Source organism: Tyto alba, unplaced genomic scaffold, assembly GCF_018691265.1.
Source record: "Tyto alba isolate M040663 unplaced genomic scaffold, T.alba_DEE_v4.0 Super-Scaffold_7, whole genome shotgun sequence".
Classification (NCBI taxonomy): domain Eukaryota; kingdom Metazoa; phylum Chordata; class Aves; order Strigiformes; family Tytonidae; genus Tyto; species Tyto alba.
This window is the reverse complement of record NW_024881328.1, coordinates 11,556,452-11,581,527: the sequence shown is the minus strand read 5'-3', so window position 1 is coordinate 11,581,527 and position 25,076 is coordinate 11,556,452. Positions and strand designations below refer to the sequence as shown.

General features: G+C 40.5%; 2 protein-coding genes across 6 annotated transcripts in view; both read right to left on the bottom strand.

The window, feature by feature from the left end:
* SLC12A8 (solute carrier family 12 member 8) overlaps positions 1–4,031 on the bottom strand; it is a 54,105-nt gene extending 50,074 nt beyond the window's left edge. Inside the window, exons 1-2 of the mRNA XM_009964754.3 lie at positions 2,616–4,031; positions 97–320 (exon numbers count right to left, since the gene is read on the bottom strand). Of these exons, the coding sequence (XP_009963056.3) occupies positions 97–165 (69 nt within the window). The 5' untranslated portion in view covers positions 166–320; positions 2,616–4,031. The remainder of the gene's footprint in view (positions 1–96; positions 321–2,615) is intronic.
* Positions 4,032–12,160: 8,129 nt separating this feature from the next.
* Positions 12,161–25,076, bottom strand: part of ZNF148 (zinc finger protein 148) — a 44,615-nt gene continuing 31,699 nt past the window's right edge. For 4 of the 5 annotated variants that reach the window (XM_042784062.1, XM_042784064.1, XM_042784065.1 and 1 more), the window contains 2 exons: positions 20,505–20,623; positions 12,161–20,122 (listed from right to left, as the gene is read on the bottom strand). In XM_042784062.1, coding sequence (XP_042639996.1) covers positions 18,530–20,122; positions 20,505–20,623 — 1,712 coding nt within the window. In that variant the 3' untranslated portion in view covers positions 12,161–18,529. The remainder of the gene's footprint in view (positions 20,123–20,504; positions 20,624–25,076) is intronic. The other variant, XM_042784063.1, reaches the window with a different exon arrangement.

Sequence of the window (25,076 nt, the reverse complement as noted above, 5' to 3'; positions counted from 1 at the left end):
ATTCCTGTTTACCTGCCACAGAGGTGACCACAAGGAGGTGCAGAGACCATGGAGATGGGAACTTGGGCTATGGAGGGAAATGGCTCTCCAACATACCTGCTGTGCTTCCTCGTGGAACAGCTCTTGGACATATCCTTCACTTCTGGCACCATTCGGGCTGAGCATCGTACCCTTTGTGTTGCCTCCACCAGCCCAACGCGCAGCCCTGACACTACAACAGGCAAGGCTGATCTGAGCAGAAGGTCAGCTATTCTCCTCAGTCAAATACCTGCGGTGCTGGATCCTCCGTTGTAGAAGCTGCATGGTTTTATTGCCCTTTACTGTGAAAGCAGGAAAGACAGAAGATACCACTGTTGCTTGATCTGCAGAAGCACAAGCCTTTTACCCAGACGGAGCCAACAGCGGCTCGTAGCAGATGCTGAACCAGCGACACCACGGCAAGCAGAGAGCAATGGTCCCCCCAGCACCCTCCCAGGGTCTGCCTGTGGCACAGGCTCTGTCCCTACATTTAAAAGCCCTTGGTGGCCCTTTCTGAAACTATCCACAGCTCTAGTGTCCCCAGCATCCTGCAGCACTAGCTCCACAGCTTCACTGTGTGATGTCTGGGAAACGTATTTCCTTTCATTGGTTTTCAATCTGGTGCCTGGTAATTTCATTGCATGCCCCCGTGCTTCAGTGACATAGGACACATGGACTATTTACTTCCCAACACTACTAATCAGTTCACAGCCTTGCTCACTCCCCCTGCAGCTGTACTTTTTGCAGACTAGAGTCCTGCCGATGTAGCCTCTCCCCTGGCGAGCGACCTCGTTACCCCACTCTGCCCCTCATCCACCACGACACAGGGATGGAACTGGAGCAGCTGAAGGTGTCTCTGCGTTCCTTATGCTCTCGGCCACATCCCCTGCATCGATGCACAGGAACCTTCCTTCATGGTCATACTCGCCCTTGGCAGCACAGTCGTCTTGTCTGCAGTGATGTGACTTCAGATTTGTATGTCACAGACAGACTTTGACAGTGGGTCAGGCTTAATTCAACACCATGTATGTACCAAGAAAGCAGCATCAGGCTTTATTTCAAGGATAATTTAGCACGTCTTTATAGAAGGGGAAAGCTAGCACAAGCATTTCTCTGCCTCAAAATTGCTGGTTCCTCTCCTCATTGGCGTGGTTTTTATATCAAGTTCTCCCTCTAATTGTGAAGAGCTGCTTTTATACACCTCCCTCCAGCTGGCTGCAAGTCTTAACTTCCCCCAAATGGTCCTGTGATGGCCACCAACCCGTTACCCATGGTCTCCCACGCCAGTCGCCGACAGACCCTTTCTGGCCATTCCTCAGCACAGCTACCCCTACGCCTAGGTAAGGCAAAGAGGGCTGAAGCCCAAGGGGAGCAAGACATGCTCCGCAGACGTGGAGAGGGCAGTTTGTCTGGATCATTGGCTCTCCTGGGGCTGAGAGTTTCCTGACCAGCTGAGCTCACACACTTATAAGAATCAACCATGATCACACAAGGCTTGTATAACAATGTCTGGACACCTTACCTGGTCAGAGACCCAATTTATCACGTGCACGGTATAGGAATCTCCAACTTCTCAAGCTTGCAAGCTACAGAGACAGGTCAACCAAAAGAAATGTGCTTTTCCCATCACACATGGACAGTGACATACAGAAACTACTTTGGGTCACTCAGGATTTCAGCATCAGGGTCTCAATCCCAGCTCCTAGATCAGCTCTTTCACCATCCTGCCTTTATTACTCCATTTTTAAATACTCAATAATAAATAACCAGTGCTGTTGCTGCTCCACCATGGTGTTTCAGCTGTAGAAGGTCTCCTGCAGCTGGGGTACAATGGCCAGCACAGGAGGTTTTTCTTTGCCCTATCCACATGGCCAGTGAAGCAGCACCAAAGCCGTAAGAGTTCACTGATTCCCTGCTGCTCCCTCCCCTTTTTTTGAAGCAAATAACCCTTCACAATATCACAAATGGCTGCAGTTACAGGAAGGCTGGGGCTTCAAGCAGGGCAAAAGCAGCAGGAGCAGATGAACTCTAAAAAAACAAAGCTCATGTTTTTATGCAAATAGCCACAGTAATAAAAAAAAGGAAGAAAACACAAGGCGTGAAACAAGATTACAATTGAATGGCCATATTCCCCTGATTCCCCAACGCAGCCCTTCCTCACCAGAGATTTCACTCAGTAAAGGACCCACTGTGGCCATCCAAACTCCTGTCTTTCACAGCAATTCCAGCTGGACGTGAAAAGAGCAGGGAGGCTGCAGCCCCACGGCCCCCAGGTCCCCTAAGCCACTCCACTGAGGGAGCCCAGAAGGAGACAGCCCCGTCCACCTGCAGCAGCTCAGGGTGGCCGGTGGCTCCGCGTGCCCGGTGTGTGACAGCACGGGCACGTTTGAGGCACCCATATTATCAATCAGAAACTTGCAAAATGCAGACAGAAGGGCTCCACGCATGGATTTCAGACCCGGAGCTCACCTTGCAGGAAGCGTTACCCTCCTAGGCTTTTAAACCCCCTTTAGCTCATACTTTCCTTCCTTTTTCTCAGCATTAAACCCGCTCTCCTGCCCTGTGCTCCCATGCCCTTTCTACTCAGCCCCGCTCACCTCCGTGTAAGAGCTTCCTCCTCCGGAATCGCAGGAAATTGCCTCTCCACTATTGCTCCTCTGCGGCCTTTCCAACCGCCTAATATCTTATTACTCAATTCTGCAACTGTTTACATCCCTCCTCAACGCATGAATCCATTTAGCCCTTCGAGGCAACCGAAGCGAACACAGGAGGGGGTATAAAGCTCAGAAGCAAGAGCTGAACAAACACGCCAGGACGGCTGCTGAATGTGCAGCCACGTCCTGATCCCCGCGATGTCCACCTTGTGCAATTTAGGGTCTGAAAGTGGAAAGTCCTTGGGGCAGGAGCCCTCCTCTTGTCCCACGCAGCACCCTACCAGCACGGCGTGGTTTGTAAGCTGCTGCACAGCACAGAGATCTTTTCGGGCGGTTTTATCTATCTGGGTCACCAACCCAGCGGAAGCTGTTTCTGCTATACACATCAGTCTGCCAAAAAAAACCAAACAGGCACAATTTTCCTCTAACATAGGCGAGTCTCTAACTTGAAAGTTAATTGATAGTACTTTTCCTAAAGTTTCTGTCAAAGACACTAACCAGTCTATAAATTAAAGAAGAATGGTTGCTTTAATCTTTCCATACCATTTAGCGCTTGAGAGAGCAGAAGAGCATTAGCAAACCTCCTCGCAGAAACATTACAAAGGCCCGTCTCCTTTTCCTGCGACACTTCTATATTTAATTACAAAACCAGATTCCTATAGATGAAATTTCCGTGCCCTCCGCATCCTTTCAAAGCAGTAATATTTTATTAATCATCACATTAAAGCCATTTCTGAGCTAAGTGTCGCTGCTCTGAGCTACTCGACAGCTGGCTGATCTTACAGAGGAAAGGTTAACGCCTTCCCAAGCACAACTGCGTGTGGTCCCACGACCTCCGAAGCCTCCGGCCCTGCCAGAGGAGGTACTTCCAAGCCTCCTTCTCTCAAGGGACTCAGCAGCCAACCGCACTTTAGTTTTAATAAATCCCCTCAACCCTCTCCAGGTCAAGTTCTTAAAAAACACCTAATTTAGGGGACCCTGAGGAAGGCAAGAATTAAAGGGAAATAAAGCAGCCGTCGGTGCAACGAAGGTAATGCCACGTACAGGAGCGCCCGGTTATTCCCAGTTATTCATTTACTGCAACAGCCAGGACAATTACCCGACTCTTTTTTGGTTTTACGTATCTGCAGTGTAACTAACGCTGCGGAACACGAGCGGGGGGAACAAGGCCGGGCTCACCCTGCAGCTTTCATTTCCCGATTGCCCGGTGCGGTCCCACAGCTTTGCTTTTGCAGCGGCCGTGGCGGTGCCGACACCTTCGTACCTGAGCAGGGCTGCACCCACCCTTCCCGGAAAACGCTGCAAGTACCTGCCTGTGCTTCCTTTTGTTTTGGTTGGGTTTTTTTTGTTGTTTGTTTTTTTTTTTTTGGCTTTTTTTTCTGTTTTTTTTTTTTTTTTTTTTTTGTGCGTTTCTTTCTCTCTACCCCCTTTTTTGTTTTTGTCCTTTTTCCCCATTTTTTATTTTTTGCTTTCCTCTTTTTGATTTGCTTTTCTTTTGCCATTGTTTTTTTTGCCTTTTTATTTGCCTTTTTTGTCATTTTTTTTGCTTTTCCCTTTTTTCCTTGACTCTTTATTTGCCTTTCTTTTTTCTATTGCCATTTTTTTGCTTTCCCTTTTTCTGATTTTCTTTTTTGCCATTTTATTTGCCTCTCTTTTTTTCTTTTGCCTCCTTTTTTTTTTTTTTTTTTTTTTTTTTTTGCTTTCCTCCCACCTCCCTTTTAATTTTTCAGCTTTTCTTTCCCCCGTTTTCGCCCCCCCCCCCCCCGCGAGCGAGCTACCGCGACACCCAGCCGGCCGGAGCCGCGGGCACAGCCAAGCCAAGCCCCACCCGCGCGGTCCCGGGGCTGCCCCCCGCCGCGGCCGCACTGCGTGGGGGCGCGGAGCCCCCGCCGCCCCGGCCCCACTCACCTGGCGGCGCCCGGGCCCCCCCCTCCTTCCCACGGCCGCGCTCCCGCGGCGCCGCCTCCCCGCGGGACCGGCCCCCCGCGGCTGCCACGTCTGCCCGGGCAGCGCTGCCCCCCCCCCCGCCGCCGGGCGCGGAGCCGGGCCTCGCCACGGAGGGCGAGAGCCACGCGGCCGGAGGGTGAGGGCCATGGAGCCCCCCCGCCCACCTCCTCAGTTTTATCTACTCGGCTGGGGACAGTTCCCACTCGCGTTCGGGGCACACGCCGGTTGGCCCTGCGCGGGGGGGCCGAGGCACGGCCGTGCCAAAGGGATGGGCGGTGGCACACGCGCTGCTGCCTGTAGGAAATTCGGATTTCAGAACAGATTTCCACTAAATCTGAAATTCTCAACAGTCTGACCAAAACAAACAAACTAACTAACTAAATTAATTAATTAATTTCCTGGCAGCTGGGTTTCAGCAGAAGGGAAAGCTGCCTGCCACAGGGAAATGGGACTCCCGATTCCACATAGGAGCGGTTACAACCTGGTTTCAATCTGAGCTAACTTCAGCGGAACTTCCCTGTTCAGAGCTGCCAAGAAACCCTGTGACCCTGCACAGACAAAGCTCCATCTGAATTAAAGGCACAAATTTGGGACGGTCTCAATGTACACAGGAGCACAGCTAAAGCTAGACACCCTTCCTTACAGCACGAGTAGCGTTCACTGACTTCATTTACTTCCAAAAATAAAGCCAAAATGAGTTAGGGCCATTTTAATTTTCAATAAAGTATCCGTACAAGACATCCGCGTAATCTAGCAAAACCACTTTGATTTTCCAGTGTCCTGCAGGCTCAAACCAGCCTTTACTCTTGGACAGAAACAGCAAGGATGAGCGAGTGGCAGGAAAGCAAAGCAAGAGTTCTGAGAAGCGAGACCACTGTTCTTAAAGGAGGATGAAACCTAACTGAGGAAACCGGCAGATTTCTCTCCGAGATATCCCATTCCTGGAATATTTCAGAACCTCTCCTCCAGCTCCCTTCAGAGAGGGTGCTACCTGGGAACAGGTTCAGCCAGATTCTCCCATCTTTGAGGGCCAGTGCAAAATCTGAAGCATCTTTGATTCGTTGCAGAATTGGTGAAGAATCACTAATGCAGTAAGGACCGAGTCCTGTGCCTTGCCTGCAGGCACGTCTGCCCCTGCACACACCTGCACACCAAGCAAGAGCTGAAGAAGTTTCCCGGGGCAGTTGCCACTGTCACCCCCCACCTCTGACCACTCCTCAGGCAATCCTGCCTCCCCCCAGAAACACCCGCTGCAGAAATCCAGCAAAAGGTATTTTCAAGGACCACATCAACACATTAAAATACCCAGCGCTGCTGTTAAAAAGCACCATCAGGAGTGCTCGGCCTTGGTCTCCGTCTGCTCCTATTTAAGTCATGGCAATTTTCAACATTTTCCTTCTTGGCAAGAGAATCTGGGCGGCAGCACTCCTTCAGCGGGGCTGCGTGCGTTCCCGGGGAGCCCGCTGCTTTTCCATACTCGGCACATGAGCACAACTGGAGGCTGACACACACTGTCACTTCTCCAAGGACAATCAGCAAGTCGCAGTCGTCTGCAAAGCGGTTTGCTTTCTTTAAAGAACGGGCTTTGAAAATAAAGAGGTAACCTGAATGCAAGAGAAGTGGCTTGAACTTAAATTACTCGTAACAAATATGTGATGATGTGGAACGGTATAAATTCCCCCGGCGCGCACGCAGGATGGCTGTGTGACTCACAGTTGGCTCAGCCACCGGCGTGTTGATGCGAGCCTTCCTCTGCACCACTCCAAGGTCTACACCACCTTCCAGGAAAACCATCACAAACCATTTTTTAAAAGGCCTAATTAAAAATTCTCTCTCCTTATGCGGAATACTTTAGCTCTACTGGGAGGAAAAGGGCAGGAAAAAAATGCAACTAAAAGTTAAAACTCTTTTATCAAAGACCAATTCTTGGGTGCTTACAGGGCTAGCAACAGACACTGCGAGTTCCACAGACCAGCAGGAATCCTTCCTCTCCAGTTACGTGGGTCCTTGGGACTGTCAGCTGGACCCTCCGAAGCCTGGCAGACCCGAGCATCGGACATCCTGAACTCTGATCTGGGAAGGCTTTCGATAGTCCGTATGGTGTCACTCGGTGGAAACTGCTCCAGGGGATGGAGCCTGGAGATGGATTTAAGAGAGTGAAGGAGATGACAAAAAGTTATGTGGGATAAAACAGGCAAGGGATAAAACTACAGAGGTGTAAAAGATACAAGCGTATCCCTCCCCCCCGAAACAGGGAAAGTAGCGGCACGGGGGTCAGTCAGCAAGAGAAGATGTGAATCTGAAACATCTACAGGTCTGAGCCATCCTGTGCAATGTGGAAAGGACTGATTCTTAGTAGAATGGGTGTTAATTATCACATACCTCATCACCATCTTCTTCAGTTGCCAGACATACTCGTCTTTGCTAACACAGCAACGTGCAAGCCAATTTCCACGTACACACACAGCACGAACTGTGAATAAACTACACGACTTAGCTAACCACATTTCTTAATGACCTACAGACAAATCCTAGATCAACAGTAAAACGGGCTGTTTTACACGTAAATAGCGTGTTCCTAGACTGAAAAGCCAGCCTTTTTCTGTTCAAGTTTATTCATAGCTTTAAACAGTAAAATACTTTGCTTTTAAAATGCATTTTTACCCAGTTTTGTTCAGTGTGTGGCAACAGAAGCTACCGACACATTACCTGAGCACCACCACAATCAACATTCTTGTTTCGATTCCTTAAAATAGAGTTTCAGGCAACAAGAGCGACTCTGCGAGAGCCAACACTGCCAAAGAGCGTTTCCACACGCGACTCGCGTGGGGACTCGTGGTGTCCTTATGGCTCTTTTTTAAGTAGCCGCAACATCCACCACCCCTGCTACACATTGGACTAGGGGATCGATCATCCTGTTTACCTTGATTTGATGCTTTCCTTTAAGCTAACAAATGCCATCTTAAAGAAAATCCTCCTTTCTGAGTCCTCTTCTGGAGGAAAAATCACCTTGGCACACTGGTATCCTTGCACTTGCTTAGCCATCTTTCCAAGCTGTAACTTTCTTAGGTGGCTCTGATCTGTCTATAATTAGCTTTATAACAAAGATGATTTCAGGAACTGGCAAGACAAACAGAAGAGAACACAGGACTTGAGAGAAAACAAACAAGTAATCCTTTGAGCTTCTCATGACATCCTCTGTTTTGTTCTTACACATCACTGCATGGTGGAGATTACCTTGCAATTACCCAGAACATATTCCCAGCACTCACAGTCGTTGCTTTATCATCTCTTGTGACAAGACCAACTGATTAAGGAAGTGCTGCTCCTGAAAAGCTTTCAGAGTATAAAAATAATACATTTTGAACAGCCATTATTCATATTACAACACGTATTTTTTTATAAATTACATTTCTAAAATAATGGATTCCTCTTGCTTTCACTTAGGCCAGGCTAGTGCTTTTGATCTAACAGCAGTTAGAATAGCTCTGGTGCCATTTCAGAGGCAGAAGTAACAATGATCACACTGGACTATGACGAAAAAAAAAAAAAAAAAACAAACCAAAACCCAAACAAATCTATGTGAATAGAAGTGAAAACTAACATGTTTGGCAGCACAGCTTGCACTTCCATAGCAGGGCCAGCGTACCTCTCTCAGGCTGTGCAGCTGGGAAGGTATTACCTCCTCTGAATGAAGACAGCTATGTACAAGCTACTGCCAATGCCCTGTCCTGTGTCAAAAGATACCTGCAGAAGGCTTGGTTTGGGACTAGGCACCCACGTTTCTGGCTGAGAGGCTTGAAAAGTGCAGCTGCTGGCCAGCCAAAAGCCAAACTGGCTGGCAGCAGTGTACAACTATCACACAGCAACACACCTTGGCTCTCCTGTGTAAGACAGGTAGAGCTGCCCAAGGAGATGGACTCCAAGCAGGAAAACCAGGAGTTACTTCTATACCCAGCAAACATCCAGAAGCAAGTACAAATAATGGAGGGAGGACCTGGATCCCATTCCGACCAGGGCAGGGCTGCTGGCTTCTGTAAGGACAGCACACGTGGGCTCTGTTTTAACCCCCTGTTCCAGTGGGAAGCTGTCTTCTTTAAACTCCACATCTTGACAACTGGAGCAGACAAAAAAGCAAACAATATTCTATAGGAAACTATCTTCTGTTGATTTGGCAAGTCCAATGCAGCAAATAACCAACAAACTGGACACTCTTCCAGACTACCTCCCTAAACTGACCCACCTCCAAATATACTTTCATAAACTGCTGCCTATCCTGGAACTACAAAATAGTTCGTCCTGTGCAGTGCAAGAAAAACATTAATTTCTGAGAAAGATTTTTTCCCAGCCCTCTAAATAAACAAATAACCATCCATTTTAACAGAAAACTATTTACTTCTAGCAAAAAAGAGAAAGCTAATTTAATGGATTACTTTTCTCACATCGGAATACCGAAGAATGTCTTCTTTTCGGTATCACCATACTATCTGACAATTTTCATCATGAAAGTCAGTAAGCAGAAACTATCAGTTTTGATTTCTTGTTTCCATTGCATAAACAAACAAACAAACAAACAAATCAGTATAACTAATGTAAGTGAACATAACAAAGCTAAAGACAAGCAGGGTGGCTGAGTACGCAGACACTACTTACTGAGGCATCTTGCCGAGCGCACCCACAACTTAAAACTATTGAACATGAAACCATTAAAAGTAGTTACTACACTGGCTGGATGTTAACATACCACGTTAAGTTCTCGATAGGCTATTTCAAAAAACAATACCAAAACATGCACACTGGAGTAGTATTGAAACAAGGTCCTATCGAGCCACGTTGCCGGCATTCACTCCGTACCTCAGAAGTATGGGGGGGCACTACGAGACCGCAGTGCCCACGGCCTCACCCGGCTGAGAGGGCCCGAACAAGGGCAGCCTTCCTAAGGCTGATTCCCCAAACGTCTGTGCCGATTTAATCCGCTGCTGCCTTGCGGCTGCGCGGCCGCCCCTGCTCGGGCCGCCGTCCCCTGGGTGAGACACCAGAGCAAACCCCTTGCGCGCCCTTTCCCTGCGGCCCTGCGCGCGGTCACCTGGGTTAAACGCCCTCAGAAGGGGTTCGGGCTGAGGCCAGACGGAAAGTTCCTCCCGTGCAGCCAGCGCTGCCCGCAGGGACCTTCCCCGAGGTGGCCAGCGGAGAACGCCCAGGCAGGGAGGCTGCGGGCTCCAGGGCTGGGGCTGCACCCAGCCGGCGCGGAGACCTCGGCACCCCGGAGCCCCTGGCACCCCGGAGCCCCCGGCACCCCGGAGGCCCCGGCACCCCGGAGCCCCTGGCACCCCGGAGCCCCTGGCACCCCGGAGGCCCCGGCACCCCGGAGGCCCCGGCACCCCGGAGCCCCCGGCACCCCGGAGCCCCACAGCTCTTCCTGCAGCGCTCCTCGGATCCTGCCTCAAGTCTTAACACGGAATTTCGCTCCGTTTTTCTTCCCTTTAAAAGGCATCGTGCAACTTCTAACATTTTCTTACACAAAACTTGTTCTCACACAAAGTAAAATCATCAGAGCCAGGTATTTCACAAAAATCAAGTCTTTATCAGAAGGGATCCTACCGAAAGATTCAGGGAAAACAACACCTTTAACACATGAATAAATAAAGGTGAGAAAACTAAATTATCAGTAATTAACGCTATGGGGCACACTTCTGGTTTTGCAAGTGCATAAATGCTATGATCTTCAGTATTTAAATATTTGCTTCAGTGTTAGAAAAATCTATGTAACAGGTATTCTGTATACTACACACACTACAAACTGATGTAGCACACGCATGGCATACTGTTATCCAATAGACCTGAAAACTTGAGTAATCAAGTCCACCTTTCTTACAACTGAAACTAAAACAAAGTCCTGATTCTCGTTTACATAAAGAGTTGCTGGCACTGAATAAATTCCCTCTAGTGCAAACAAAAATCACAAAAGTAAAGCTGGTCTAATACTAGGTATTTCTATTATAGTGATTTCAGTGCAACCTTCTAAAATGACCAGGATTAAAATTAAGGTCAGATACTTTGTTTTCTATAATCAAATGAGGCAAAAAGGAGATCCACAGCAGAAGAAACCCCAAGTTTTGTATGCTCAAATTAAATATTTAAATATTTCATTTAATTGTTGAAAGTATCCACTTCAGTTCTTGCATAATGATACGTATCTTTACATGTCTTCATCTGTCTCATTAAGAAAACAGATTTTGTTTTAAATTGTCTAACATGAAAAATACTGCTAAGTCTATTCATAAAACAGTATTCTATATTTTTATTTTTCAAACAGCAAGTGACCACATTTAAAATGCATCATTTGCAAATATAAATTATCAAACTATTAGTTTCATTAAAAATAAAGCAAAAACATAACTTCCCTTAGTATCACAATACATAAAGGGTATTATAAACCCAAAAAGACTAAGTTAACCATAAGAAAACAGTAATGTCAAAAGTGATGAAACTCATTAAGTCACTTAATGAATAAATCAATTCTAAGAATACAATACTATTCACCATGATTATGTAAAAAAAAAAAAAAAAAAAGAGCAATCTTTCATTGTATTATACAAATAAAACAATCCAATCCTTCATGCCACACTTTGTAAACCATGATATAAATTACACTCACAGTCAAATGAACAGGAAGAGTAACTCCCAAAATATTTTAAGTTGATTTGAGGGCAGAAATAAAGGCAGAAAGAGAATCATTTAAAATATATCAAGTTTAACCAAAACAAATTCATTTGGTCAAGCCTGCTATCCAAATAGTTTTGTTTCCTGCAAAACTATTTTTGTCTTTTTTGAATTATGAAATTTAAATGTTTCTTCTACATATTAAATGTAAGTCACATGTTGAACTGCATTAAATCCTTTTATATTTGTATCATTTTTGCATTGAGACCCAAACATCTTTCATGTACCTACCTACACACACACACACACACACACGCACGCACGCTCTTGCTTGATATCAGGAAATTCCTCATTTCACAGGAATAAAGAAAGACTCACATACTGATTTCTGTCAGAAACATAAGGAATATACAAATTCATACTCTTCAGGTTCCTATAAAACCATCTCTCACCTATATACATACTTTTACTGATGAAATTCAGGTCTTTTGCCTGATAATAAAGGGACGGAATAGATGTAGGATAAAGAAATACTGTATAATCATTGAAATAAACCTGCTATCCTAAATTTATCCATATGGATTTTTTTATTATTATTATTATTAATTGAAATACAAAGAAGGCATACGGACTTCAGGAAAATAACACTATATCAGAAATCCACTGTAACAGTGTTCCACTATATATATATATCATCAGGTTTTTCATAAGACAATTTCTTCTGCACACTAGATTTTGTACTAATTTCTTTGTCTTCAAATTCATCATATTTCCAGATCCAATTCAACACTACATAGTATGCCTTCAAAATAAAAGGAGGTCACTTGCTTTATTGAATACCAAGCTCCCTTCCAGACAGCATTAAAAGAAAGACAAAATTACACAGAGAAAGTCCAGTATAATTCATTTCTGACAATGAAAATTTCAACCCCTCATACTGTTGCAAAATTCCTCCTACTGAAATGCTTTACTACAATAATAATAATAATAATAATTATAATATTAATAATAATAAAAAGCATACATTACATATAAAAGATACCAGTGTACTAAAAGTGACAGAAGTGGACTAGCAAATCCTTCAAAGCACATATTATATAAATGACTAGCATTTAAAAACATTTTTTTTCCTATAAAATGTAGGTAATATACATTTATAAATTGGGGGTAGGGGGTTCTAAAGCAGTGATGACTGTTCAAATAGTTATGCTGCTCTGTACAGTCTAATACCTATTCAATTCAAACTATAAGTTTGACATTTAGTTTATTTATTGGAATAAACCCATCTTATCATCTCATAGCTCGTAATTTGAAAAATATGCAACTCAAATGAAGAGGTGACTTGCAAGTTCACTGTTTATCTGCATATGAAATAAGAACAGAACTACTCCTTTCTACTGGAGGCCCAAGTCTCATCAGTTCAGTATCAGGACTTAAAGACTCCAAATTTAAGTAGAGGAATTGTCAGGAATCAGCACAGAAGCAGAATAGTATCTCTCATCCTTTAGAGACACAGCTATTCAACTTTTGCAGTCTTCCTCATCTTGCAGAAGTGCAGCCAAGCCATTCGTTTCTTACTCAAAGTGTGTACAGATGAAGCCATAGATCTAAAGACTGTCCCCTCTGCAACTGAAATTGTGCTGTGTAAACAATGTTATATACTCCAGCAGGAGGACATCTGAATTTATTTATAAAAAAAATTATTAAGAATATTCATTAACTCAAACAAGGCTATTAACTCCCAAAGGTATTTTTGGAACTTATCCTTATGCTACTTGTAAAGATAGCACTGTCATGTATTATTGCTCACAAACAGTACATCATCATATGCCTCCTAACAGAACGGTACTGTGATCAGTTCCTATGTATTTACAGGTTTTTTTTGTTTGTTTTTTAAACAAGCTATAAAAACATTACACACTTTACAGACAATACAAATACTCAAGTCAAACAAATGGAATGCATAACAATAAGAAACGTCATAAAGGAAGACTGACATAAGTCCTTGATTGTCAAGACACATTTATATTTATATATAAACTCTAGCTGTGCAGAATCAAAGATTCAATCATAGGTACATCCTTATTTGATAAATCATATTTACAGCATGATATTGCATAAAAAAATAAAATAATGTTGTTTACACAATATTACCTTTCCATCCATTGGATTAAGGAAAGCAAGAAACAACTCTTAGAAATGTTTGCTTGCCTCAGTTTGTGTTTCCTACCAAAAGATCTAATTTTAAAAAGGAAACATAGGGTTTTATATGCCGAGTAGGACAAAAGCGACTATAAATTTATTTCCCTGACACAAAGCAATTTAAAACTGAACAAAAGTTTAAAATTTAACTTAAAGACATTTCTTTCCATTAGCAATAGTACTTTCTTAGTACTTGTCCTTTGCAAATTAAGTTTTAGCTAAATGCATTACATGCCTAACATAAACATGCATTACCATAAGCTGAATGAACTTTCAAAGTTACAAGGCTTCATTTTAGTAAAACATTTAACACTAGGAAACTGTAATATTATTCATTTGCTTCAGTACCAACCATGTAATTTGAAAGTTCACATGTGTACTGGTACCAACAGCATAAGCATATTTCTGCCTGTTAGAATTTCCAAATGGATTCCCAGGAGTATTAGGATTTCCCCTGCAATTTGTAATGGTATTAAAACAAGCAAATGAAGAAGAATAAAAATCAAAGCTCTCAAAACCAAGAAAATTTAGTTAGGAAATATACATACATAAAGTAATCCAATGCTGCAAAATTCAGAGTGGATTCATCCAAATATTCTGGTTCATTTCAAATAGTTACTACATATGATACAAATACTATAAAAATATTCTGAACAAGCATGGAATATAATGTATCTGTCCAAGTGGAAAGCTTTCATAGGAGAACACGAATACTCTAGAATAAATGCCAAAAGTTACAGTAGAACCCCAATAATTCGCAGCAAAGCCTCAGAACCCTTTACAAAATGACAATTTTGAAAATAGTGAAGAAGCAGGCAATAAAAGCAAGGATGTCACATCACAAAATGTAATTTGTTCATTTATTTTGACAACTGCAATTTAGCTTTCAATACTTCTTGTACCTCCCAGTATACTCATATAGATTCTATGGTATACTTGGGTGAAGTAGTACAGTACTACTAATATGAGACCTCACTACAGTACTTTTTAGACCATTGCAGAGAGGTGGGGAAGAGACCACCAGGGATGTATAAACCTATTGGATGCTCTGATTAGCGGTCAGCGAATTAGCAAGATTTTACTGTACTTCTCAATTAACAATTAAAAGCTCCCATCATCCAAAAAACTGACAAGTACAATATAAAAATAATACAGGTGTTATTTCACATGAATACTTTCCTGTCCTATTTTCTTCTTGAAACATAATTTTCCTAAAAACAACACTAGGAGACACAAGATCATAAACAGTTCTTTTATCATCCAATTTAAATTGTTTAGGTTGTTATTTGTAAACCAACATACAGTAATACACACGGTTAATCCTTCTGCCCAAACCTTGTAATTTATGATTAATTCATTCTCAAATCAAATGAAGAAAATGGAAATGCCTATTAGTATACCATTACAAGCTGACTCCTCCATTGTCTGTTATATTAATGGTAAAACATATCAAAGGATTCATGCTGAAAGGGACACTGTCAAGTAATTTAGGACCAAAATATGGCCTATTAATATGTGCATATATATATACACACACACATTGTGTGTGTGTATATATATATGTGTGTGTGTATATATATATATATAGTTTGGTAATAAATGTCATCAATTTCCTCTTTTTTAAAATCATCATTGCTCTATGACTAGGAGATATCCCCAAAAAATAAAAATTCCACCTTACACACACACACACATTTAGTCCTTGTATGACCTTTAAGTAGGAATGTCTGTTGTTAGCTCTGTGGAATATAAATGCTCACCCCAGCCTTGCGCTGACCAACTGAACAATATCAGTACAAGAACAGAACAGAAAACCAAAGTCGCTTTTTTCCAGACATACATGGAAAACTAACAAAAATGAACACTGACCAGATCAAAATGAAGAGTGTGCATCTGCAGCAGATTAAAAGCAGCAAAACATGAGCAGTGGGAAATGCTATTAAATAATGTAATTATTAAACAAGCAAGAGTTTTTTACATAGTTAAAACTCTCAGAACTACATACACACTTACTCCAGAATGAAAGTGCATGTACTCAGGAAATCATAGCAGTATATTTGGTTAATTCCTCCAATACAGAAAGGTTCAAGTATCAGTGGAGCAACTACTCACACTGCCACCTCAATTGTACCTGTGGAAGAACCCTGCGAGATAGTCCCTGTGGGCTAGGCGGGGACTCCACAACCTGTCCTAAGGCACAGAGTACAGCTGTAACAGCTCAGCTGCAGGCTAGAGAGTGAGATGTGGTGTAAAGACCAGCAGTTCCTCAGATAATTCCCACTTTGCTCCAGGGAAGAGCAGGTTCCTTCACTCTGTACAACAGTTTAATCCCTCATGCACTCAAGTAGTGATTCCTAAGTGTGAAGATGGCATGGAGGAGCGAGAGCTACTCTCTCCTACTCCTCAGTTGCTTTCTCACAGTAGAGTATCAGTGCAGTAACTTTTCAAAATAAAGTTGAGTTAATCTCCTTCGGGAAAAGGAGGCTTTACTCCTCTTACCTCCTTATGAGGCCAGAGAAGTGCATTAATAACCTAGTCTTTTGTTTGTTAGGTTGGTTTTTTGGCCTTTGCTGCTTGTTGCATTTAACAGAGTACTATTAATGGCCATCCACTTGCAACAACAGGACAAAGATGCCAACACAGTATTATCCAGGCAGCACAAGCTAGGACGTCATGGAAATGAAACACTGAAAATGAAACAGGAGTTACAAGAGATGGCTTCCTGGGATATAGGGGCCTTATGTATTAAGTTTGTGCAACATAGAATAGAAAATCAAAAAACAGAACTGACCATAAGGGAAGAAAAAACAGACAGATGAATCAGTTTAAAAATATTTTTTCAAATACATTTTTTGACATGGATCATTAATAATCCATAAGGAATTTACTTTTCTCCCTTGATGCTCATTCTTCCCAGCTTAGGGCCAAATACTCAGACAAAATTACTGGCAAGTCATAGCACGCTGAAACACCTTCCTATATTATACACAGGGTCAATGAATCAAAACAGAACCCGTTCTCTTATACAAAAGTATTAAGTAAGAAGTTCACATAAAAATGCATTCCATGTTAATATAAGAAGCAAGCTATGGATAATAAATACACTTTCTCCCTCAGCAGTACCAAGAGAAGTTAGTGCTGTAATAGCTCTACCATAAGGAAAAAGAGACAGAGTGGGATCAGTTTCCTAGTAGTGAAAATGAAGAAAAATATTCCTACTGCTTTGGGAAGAGGTGGGAACTGTTCTGTGTCCTGCTCAAGTCCTTTTTTAAAAGACAGGATAAATTTTAGCCCCTTGAGATTAAGTCTTTTCTCCTAGCTGATCGCTTCATCTGAGAGATAGATACCAGCTAGCAATAGTGCTGTTAAAAGGATGTATGCAATCCTATTTAAAAAATAAAACAAACAAACAAACCACCATATACATACATACCTATATGTGTGTGTGTGTGTGTGTGTGTGTTTTTCCCTGGTTAATCAGCCTACATTAGGCTTAAACTGCCTTAAACTACTAGACAGTGTCCCTTTAGGGAAGGTGCAATAGAATGAACATACAGTTCAAAAATCTGTAACTTGTTAACTTAAACTACACAATAGTTATGCTACTCAAATCTTACCACCTTAAAAATGCACACAGAACTACTTATCGTACCATACTGTATACTTCAAGACAAAGTACTATTCAAAAAAACATATTCATGGTACAGGGATAAACTTTGTAGTTTATTTATACTGTGAAATGCAACAAAAACTTCTGATCACTCTCCTATGCTGGAAAAAGAAATCCTGTTCGCTAGCATTATTCAGCAGTTTTGGTTGGTAAAACTGTAATGACTTTCACCAAGCAAACACTAAAAAGATAAGGAATTTGAATGCCCACTTCTTCAGCTTTCAGGGATACTTCAACAAATGTAATGATCTGAATTGTCAAAATTCTAGACAGAGAATTAAAACAGTTTTTACATAAGCTAAGAATATCCAATCTCAAGTATATTGAAAAGAATTATTGGAGGTCTATGAGATGAAAATGATGCAACCGTATCAAACCTAAAAATCTAACAATGGTTTTATTTGTTGAGAAATCAAAAACTATCAAGTTGACTAAGTGCTCTATGTTAATCATTATGAGTATGCAGGGTAAGGTACAATTAAGCTTTTAAATCTTGGAATACACAGTTTGTGTAAGCATTATGCAATTGGGAATGTCATCTACAGGGTATTTTAACTAAAACTTCAAAATCTTGATATCTGCATATGAAAAAGTCATTAAAAAGTTACATCTAGATTCAGCTGTACAAAGAAATACACATTACTTCAGGAATGAAGTAAAGGCTTTAGCAGTTAGGCATTTTGCTTAAAAAAGTGTTTAAAGTATTTTAAATTAATTAGACTTTTAAATAGTAGAGTTAGTCTATCAGAATTTATTTTTTCCTCCAAACACAACTCAAGGTAATGCAAAGCAGAAATAAAGGGCCCATGGTCTAAAATTATTTTTGAGAGATGGAAGAAAGATTATTTTTCTAGAAAATGCCATCTTTTAAAGGCATATTTGCTTGACTTTGAAACTTATTGTTTATTCTGTGTGTTTAGTATATGTTGATTCCCTGATGAAGAGCAATGACTATGCTGACAAGCCTAGAAATGACAATACAAATAGTTTCAGACAATAAACTGTCCTCCCAAAGCAAGCATACAAGGAAACCAGTAGGGAAACAATCATTGGGGAAAGTCTTACCTGGGGATTTTGTTAATTTTAAATTTCATAGAAGGTAAAATATTTTCTGGATTCAAACAAGTGAATAATAAACTGGCTTTGATAGGGGCACCAACATCAGCCAGTTCAATGACTGGTGACTAACTGGAAGAAAAAAAAAAAAAAAAAAAAAAAAAAAAAGGAAAAGAAAGCAGTTATTGGTCTTGCTAATGTCAGCTTACTTCTGTTTTAACATAGCGCTCTTAAAAGCTGTACAGAACTCCATCTTACACAGAGCAACCCCCTTTTGACAAATGTGTTCTAAAGTGCCAGTATTATTTACAAATATTTCTTAGCCAAAAGTCTGGCCCGTTGTGGCATCAGGTGAAGAAGTCATCCCAGCTCTGCTATCATTTACATTTACCAAGGGAAATTCTGGGAAATCAGCACTTGTCCCTGGTCCCCGAAGGTTCACCTGTCCATTGGCAGTGCTAAACTGAGATGATATTCCAGCTCTTGCCCCATGGTACTGAGCTCTAAAGGGCTGCTCGAAGGAGCTAATTTGATATGCTTGATGAACAGGCTGTGCCTCTGCTTTCTTCTGAGAAGTTACTTGATCCAAGAAGTCCTGTGTAGAGGAGGAGGAAGAATGATTTGCCTCATCACCTGAAAAGGGGAAAGGGTGCTGAGAATCACCAACCATTAGTCCAAAATGAGACTTGTCTGGAGTTGTTCTTAATGGAGAGTTCATTCCCGATCGAAAGCTATTGACGGGTATGGATGTGTAGACCTTCTCCATGGAAGGAAATGCTGGCTGGGTTGTAAGAGTCTGGTTATCAGTCACAAAATTAAGGCTCGGGTTGTTCAAATAGGCATCATTTTGGCTAGTTCTGTCCAATGCTTGTTGTAAAAACTTTGAATATTCTTGTAACATACTAGCTTTATCTGATGAGGAAGCTTGAGAGCTTGTTCCAACTGTCTCAGATTGGGTGACCTCAGATACTTCAGAAGAATTGATTGATATACTGGAGGTCACCTCACTGTCAGCCACACTGAAAGATATCTCATGTTGTCCATTAGCCTTGTGTGAATAATGATCTAACAGAGTTTGCAGTACCTCATCTGGAATGACATTTTTGTCATGGTTACCTTTAATTTCAACATTCAGTGCCTGTGTATCTAATATTGAGGCTGTAGCAGTTTCATCAATGACACTGGCCACAGCTGCCTGTGTTACCGAAGGTTGAGATGCTATGGTACTTACATTCAAGGCATATTCTCTACTGTTATTACTAGTTGCTTGTAGATACCTCTTTTTCTTTAAAAACTGCATTGCATCATCATAATTAGTGCTGCTGTGTACAGGTTTACTGGGCCCTTCCTGTAATGTGTCAACTTGATCAATGTCAGCATTACCTTCAGAGTCCAGTAAACTTTGCTTATCCACAAGATCAAAGGCATACTTTGAAACCTTGTTGTCTTCATATGTAGATAAAGGTGAAATGGTTTGACTTTGCTCAAGTGGCTGTTTCAGACTCCTCTTGCTGTTAACTTTTTTGAGAACGAGCTTAGGTGGGTGTATTTCTCCAGAATTTGCTTCTTCTAAGTGCGTTCCACTGACTGAAGAATGTGGCATCTCAACAGCATATTCCGCTACCATATACTCATCTTTTACTTTAGTACTAGAAGAGTACAAAGGCAAATAGTCATTTTTGTCCTTCTTCTGTTCTGATTTATCTGTACCTTCCTTATCCCCTGATTTTGTTTTCTCGGTTTTCTGCCTTTTCTTCTTTGGCAAGGAGCTGTCTTTCATAGGCGTAGAGAAACCAGAATCTTCCTCTGATGGCAAAAAGCCAACTTTCGTGGCACTTCTGTTCGGTTTCTTGTCGCGGTTCTCATGGCACATACGTTTATGTTTCAGCACACGATCAGTCCTGGAGAAATACTGCAAAAGATTTATTATTATTATTATTATTATTAGTAGTAGTAGTAGTAGTAGTAGTAGTAGTAGTAGTAGTATTACTCTAGAAATATATTAGCAGAAAGAAAAGAAACTTTTCATTCTAACAAATTTACTTGACAATTCATCCACTTTACTGATTTCTAATCAAGTGTTAAACAGTATATAATCAATAAAATCAAGCACAGACAGTTGTGACTTTGCTCTACCTGTGCACCAAGACCACCCACCTTAACAGAAAAAACATGTTACACATTTATTTGTATCCACATGACTACAATACCTTGAGAAAGTCCTATCTGTACTACTTTGGAATTGACTGGTGTTTTGGTTTTCAGGTGCGAAAGATTTCGCTAAGTCATCTTACCTGCAAACAATATTCACACTGGTAAGGCTTCTCTCCACTGTGAGTTCTTTTGTGCCTTTCCATGTGATATTTCTGAATAAACCTCATACCACATTCATCACAACGAAATGGCTTTTCACCTGGTAAAAAACACATACCAATTTTAATATATATATATAAAAAAAAGAAATCAATGTTCTTCCATTCAATTACCAGGTCAAATACTACATTCTCTATTAGAAGTAATAGAGAAGAGGATTTAGTCTGTTGCTATTGGAAAACAACATAGGGCTTGCTCACATCACTATTTTGCCTAGTACTCAGTAGCTGATCCTCAAAATTATTTTAAGCTTTTACACAAAAAAAAATCCAAACCACCTTTAAAACTAAATTCTTACCCCTCCGTTCTAACGTAGGTACAAATATCTGTATCAAACCTAACAAATGAAGAACTGCAAAGATAGCCTTCCTGAACTGCTGCTACGTTCTTTTTTTAAGGCAGACAATTGTATAAAAATACTTCAGTTCTGTCACCAACTCATTAACTCAAACCCATCCCTTCTAGAAGAGAATTGTGCATTTCCAAGCTTTTATTTTAACCTTTTTGTAGGATGCTCTATATTTTCCATATTTTTTTCCCTTATCTGTATGTAGAAGTGAAATAACTGCTCTGAAAAAAAGCTTACTATTGTGGTTGGAAACTATTTTTTTTTTTTTTTTGTTAAATAATAAATTTTAAAATATTTTATTTTAAAAATTAACCTGAAAACAAGAAACCTCTGTAGTTGAACTGGCATTGCATAGTTACAGGTTTTTCTGCTTGGTTGTTTTTATTTATTTGGTCTGGGTTTTGTTTTTGTTTTTTACATTCATGAAATATTTGTTCAGACAATATTCATTTCCCCGAGTTCATCTTCAGTTCTTTTTTTTTTCCCCACAAAGAAGCCTTGCAATGATCCTTTCAGAACGTGGAGTAACTCTATTTTTATTTCCTTTAACTTTTGCCTTACATCTTCCCTCTGATATTTTTATTTTCTAAGTTTATCTAACAAAACCTAAAAATTCCAAGTGCATGGAAAAGTTACTTTTGCTTTTACAAAAGTTCACTCTTATTTAATAGAGCTCACCCTGAACAACAGTAATCTTTCCTCTTAATATTTACTGTGAAATCTTTTGGACTGACACAGAAATCAGGGATTGTCTTGGAATCATGTGTCATCATCCTCTTTGTTCTGAATACTGTTCTACACTGATTTTTGGAATATAAACCATATATATTTTGCTTCCAGAAATATGCAGACCATTTCTATTTTTTTGCAGTAGTTTAAAAAATTATTTTATGAACTAATTTTATTCAATTACTAGTGAATAATTATTAAAATGTTAACAAATTTTATTATTTTAAATGTTGTTAGAGTGTATATTTTCCATTTAGAATATAGATATTTAGCCACATTCTTCTACAAATGGAAATATGGTACCTTAAAGTAAGATGTTAGTATTTATAGAAACTAGAATGGAAAATACCTGTATCACCCACACATTTGCTCCTAGTCAGATCATTAATGCCCAGAGTTTCAACCTTCTTAATTCCAAGCAATTTCTAAAATTCTCCCTTTGTGAGCCTACGCCCTATTTCAAATTATTTCAAATTATTAATTCTTACCTCTCCACGTGGATTCTCAACCATTCCCTTTCTTGGATGAAATTATTCCAATTTCTTTCCTAAATCAAATTACCTCCTAAGATCTCTCAGCTTCCATTAGTTCTTTTCCTACAGGCTCACAACCTCAGCATCCTAAGTCTTCTTTCACATTTAGTCAGAGACTTTTATCATTTCCTGCTTCGTAATAATCACCATAAAATTTTGCTTTTTTCAGCATCCTTTATAAATTATAACATCGATCATATAATCTTCTCTCATACTGTCCAGAAGCAAATCCTCCTCTCTGATCTATTTCTTAATTTTCAAACTCCAGTTTCATTCTTCATGTTCTCTATATTTGTTAGGCACCCTTACTCCTACAGTGTTTTATTTGCACCATGCCTGTTGAGACTTTCTGAATCAAAGTCCAATCCTTCCCTTGTAAAGAAGAGGCAAGATGTTTAGGTCTCATTGTCCTTGTTTAATACATGGGAACTCTTCCATTCCCAAAGACAGCGACTTAATCCTTGTTACTTACTGTTTTCTTTCCCATTGCTCCACTATTCTACTTTGTGTTTCTTTTAAATCGCCCCTTTAAACAACTCTCCTTACATTGTCTACAAGTATGCTTTCACATTTAGACTTTTTTTTACAGGAAGGAGCAGCTGTTTGGGACGAAAACTATCCTGAGCCTCACAGAAGCCAAACCAAGTCAGAGAAGCAAGACAGCTCAGTCTTTTTCTAGCTGTGAACAGCCCTCTGAGGAGCTATCCTGCTACCCAGGAAATGCAGAACACTTGATTAATACACTTACCTTCAGCTTTACACACGTTTCTGTAAATGGTCAGAGAGTTCCTTAACATTTGTCTACTCCAGCTGGGTATTTGCTGGCAGAAGACTCTCCCAGCTACCTATTCCCATGTCAAGGCTTAAATAGGGCCAAAGAGGGGTTCTGAGGTTTTTCATTGTAGAGTGTTACCACCACCAGCTATTTTGGAGACTTTGAGAGTACGTGAGAAGGCACTGCTGGCCATGCCTCAACAGGAAGAAAAGTTTGGGGACACTGCCCTTGTATTACTCAGCACAACACAGAAAATAATACTTTTCAGTAGAATTCCAGAACACTCTGGAAGTAAGATTAAGAAACACTTTGTGAAACTGATGCCACACTTAATTTTTACTTTAATCTTCATAAGGAAAATAATGTTAGAAAAATATTAAAAATTAATATGAAGATATGCTTCCTGTAATAATTTCTTTCTAGCAGAAGCCTGAAATTTCAGATGCCTTCTGCAATTTTGTTGTACTTTTCAAACAGGATCTATCGCAAATGGAGGAGACCATCAATAACAACCATTTGCTAATGTAGGGAGAATCCAGAACAGATTTTTCCGAAACGTCTGGGTGAGTGGGAAAGAATCAGATGTAGAAAAAAAAGGTCAAAATTTAAAAATACAATACAATAATTATATGCATTATTTATGAAAACAGTCTGTGTTTTGTGTCTACCTTGGAAATCTATTAAAACTGAGCAATAGAACTATTTATAAAGTGTAGTACAAATACTATGTGTATGAAGGCTGTAACAATTATAAACCCCCAGGCATTTTAAAATCTAAACAGACAAAATACAAATTATAAAATACCGAAAAAGGCAATAAAAAAAGCAGCATGACTAAATACTAAGGCACTTGAATGGTTAGCCCCATGTTGCTTTATTTTTTTTTTAAATGTAATCTCATTTTTTGTGTTTAGAATGGAAAGTAGGGTGGGTTACAGAATTAGGACACATGAATGCATGAGTGGATAAGGTGTATAGAAACATCACTAAGCAAAAAGAAAGCAAACGTATTTGGAAAAAAAAAATCAGCATCTTCATGAGCCTAGTAAACTCAAGATATGAAAATATTTGTATACCAATGACTCTTCCCTCTCTTACAACTAAAATAGCAGTTTTCTGTATCATTAGTGACAAGTTTAGCATCAGGGTTCTAGCATTGCTGCTCTCCTCTACATACAAATATTTCTAGTAAGTGAATTTTGTATTAATGCAATGTCTGCTTTTAGATGCAACTGTTTAATTATTTACACAGAATAAGGCTGTTCATTGATTGCTTCCTAACTCCCTCATAACATTTCATTTGAAGGAGTGGTTCAGAGAACCGAATTTAAATCACACTGGAACTAGCTGGAGCACCGGTAAATTCAGGGGTTGTAGCAGGCATAAAATGGGGCTTCTAAGCGTTACCACTGCCTTCAATTGGCTTAAAATAAACTGGAAAATTTGATAAACATCTTTAAAAGTGTAAGAAACGCCCTGTTCTTCATCGGTGTTTTGAACACTGTACAAGATCTGGTGCTAGAAGCGATCATTCTGAGAGATAAAAATGCAAAATAAAAAGAAAAAAAAATACAGTATTGCGTTTATAAGGAATATTTCTTAAAAGAGTATGAATAATAACAAAGAGAATTTTCCTTTACTTCCATCAAAGTGAAACACAGACCCACTGCTCACCTTCTGGTGAGAGAAGAAAGCTGAAAATTCAGCTTTTCTGGATGGGTTCAATTATGCAGTCCTGAACAACAGAGTAACGCTACACAAATAGCTAAGGCCCAGTTGTGAATATTGTCATATAGAAGTGGAAGCACAGGCAGGAATGTAGAATACCAATTAGCTATACTATAACTGGGCCAAGCCAAAAATTAAGCGCTAGTCAAATACTTGCTAACTAAATGGACTTCAAAAAAACTTCTTCCACTCCTGGAAGCTGGGTCTTACATGTTTTCTCCTAACCATCTCCTAGTTGTCACCTAGGAAAACACCCATAATTCAACAATTTGAAACACAAGCACCATCTTCAATTTTCTGAGAAACAACCAAACTATACCTCAGGATGCTGAGGAAAGGAGGAAAACATAGTTATCTAAAGAAGTCAGATAACAATATG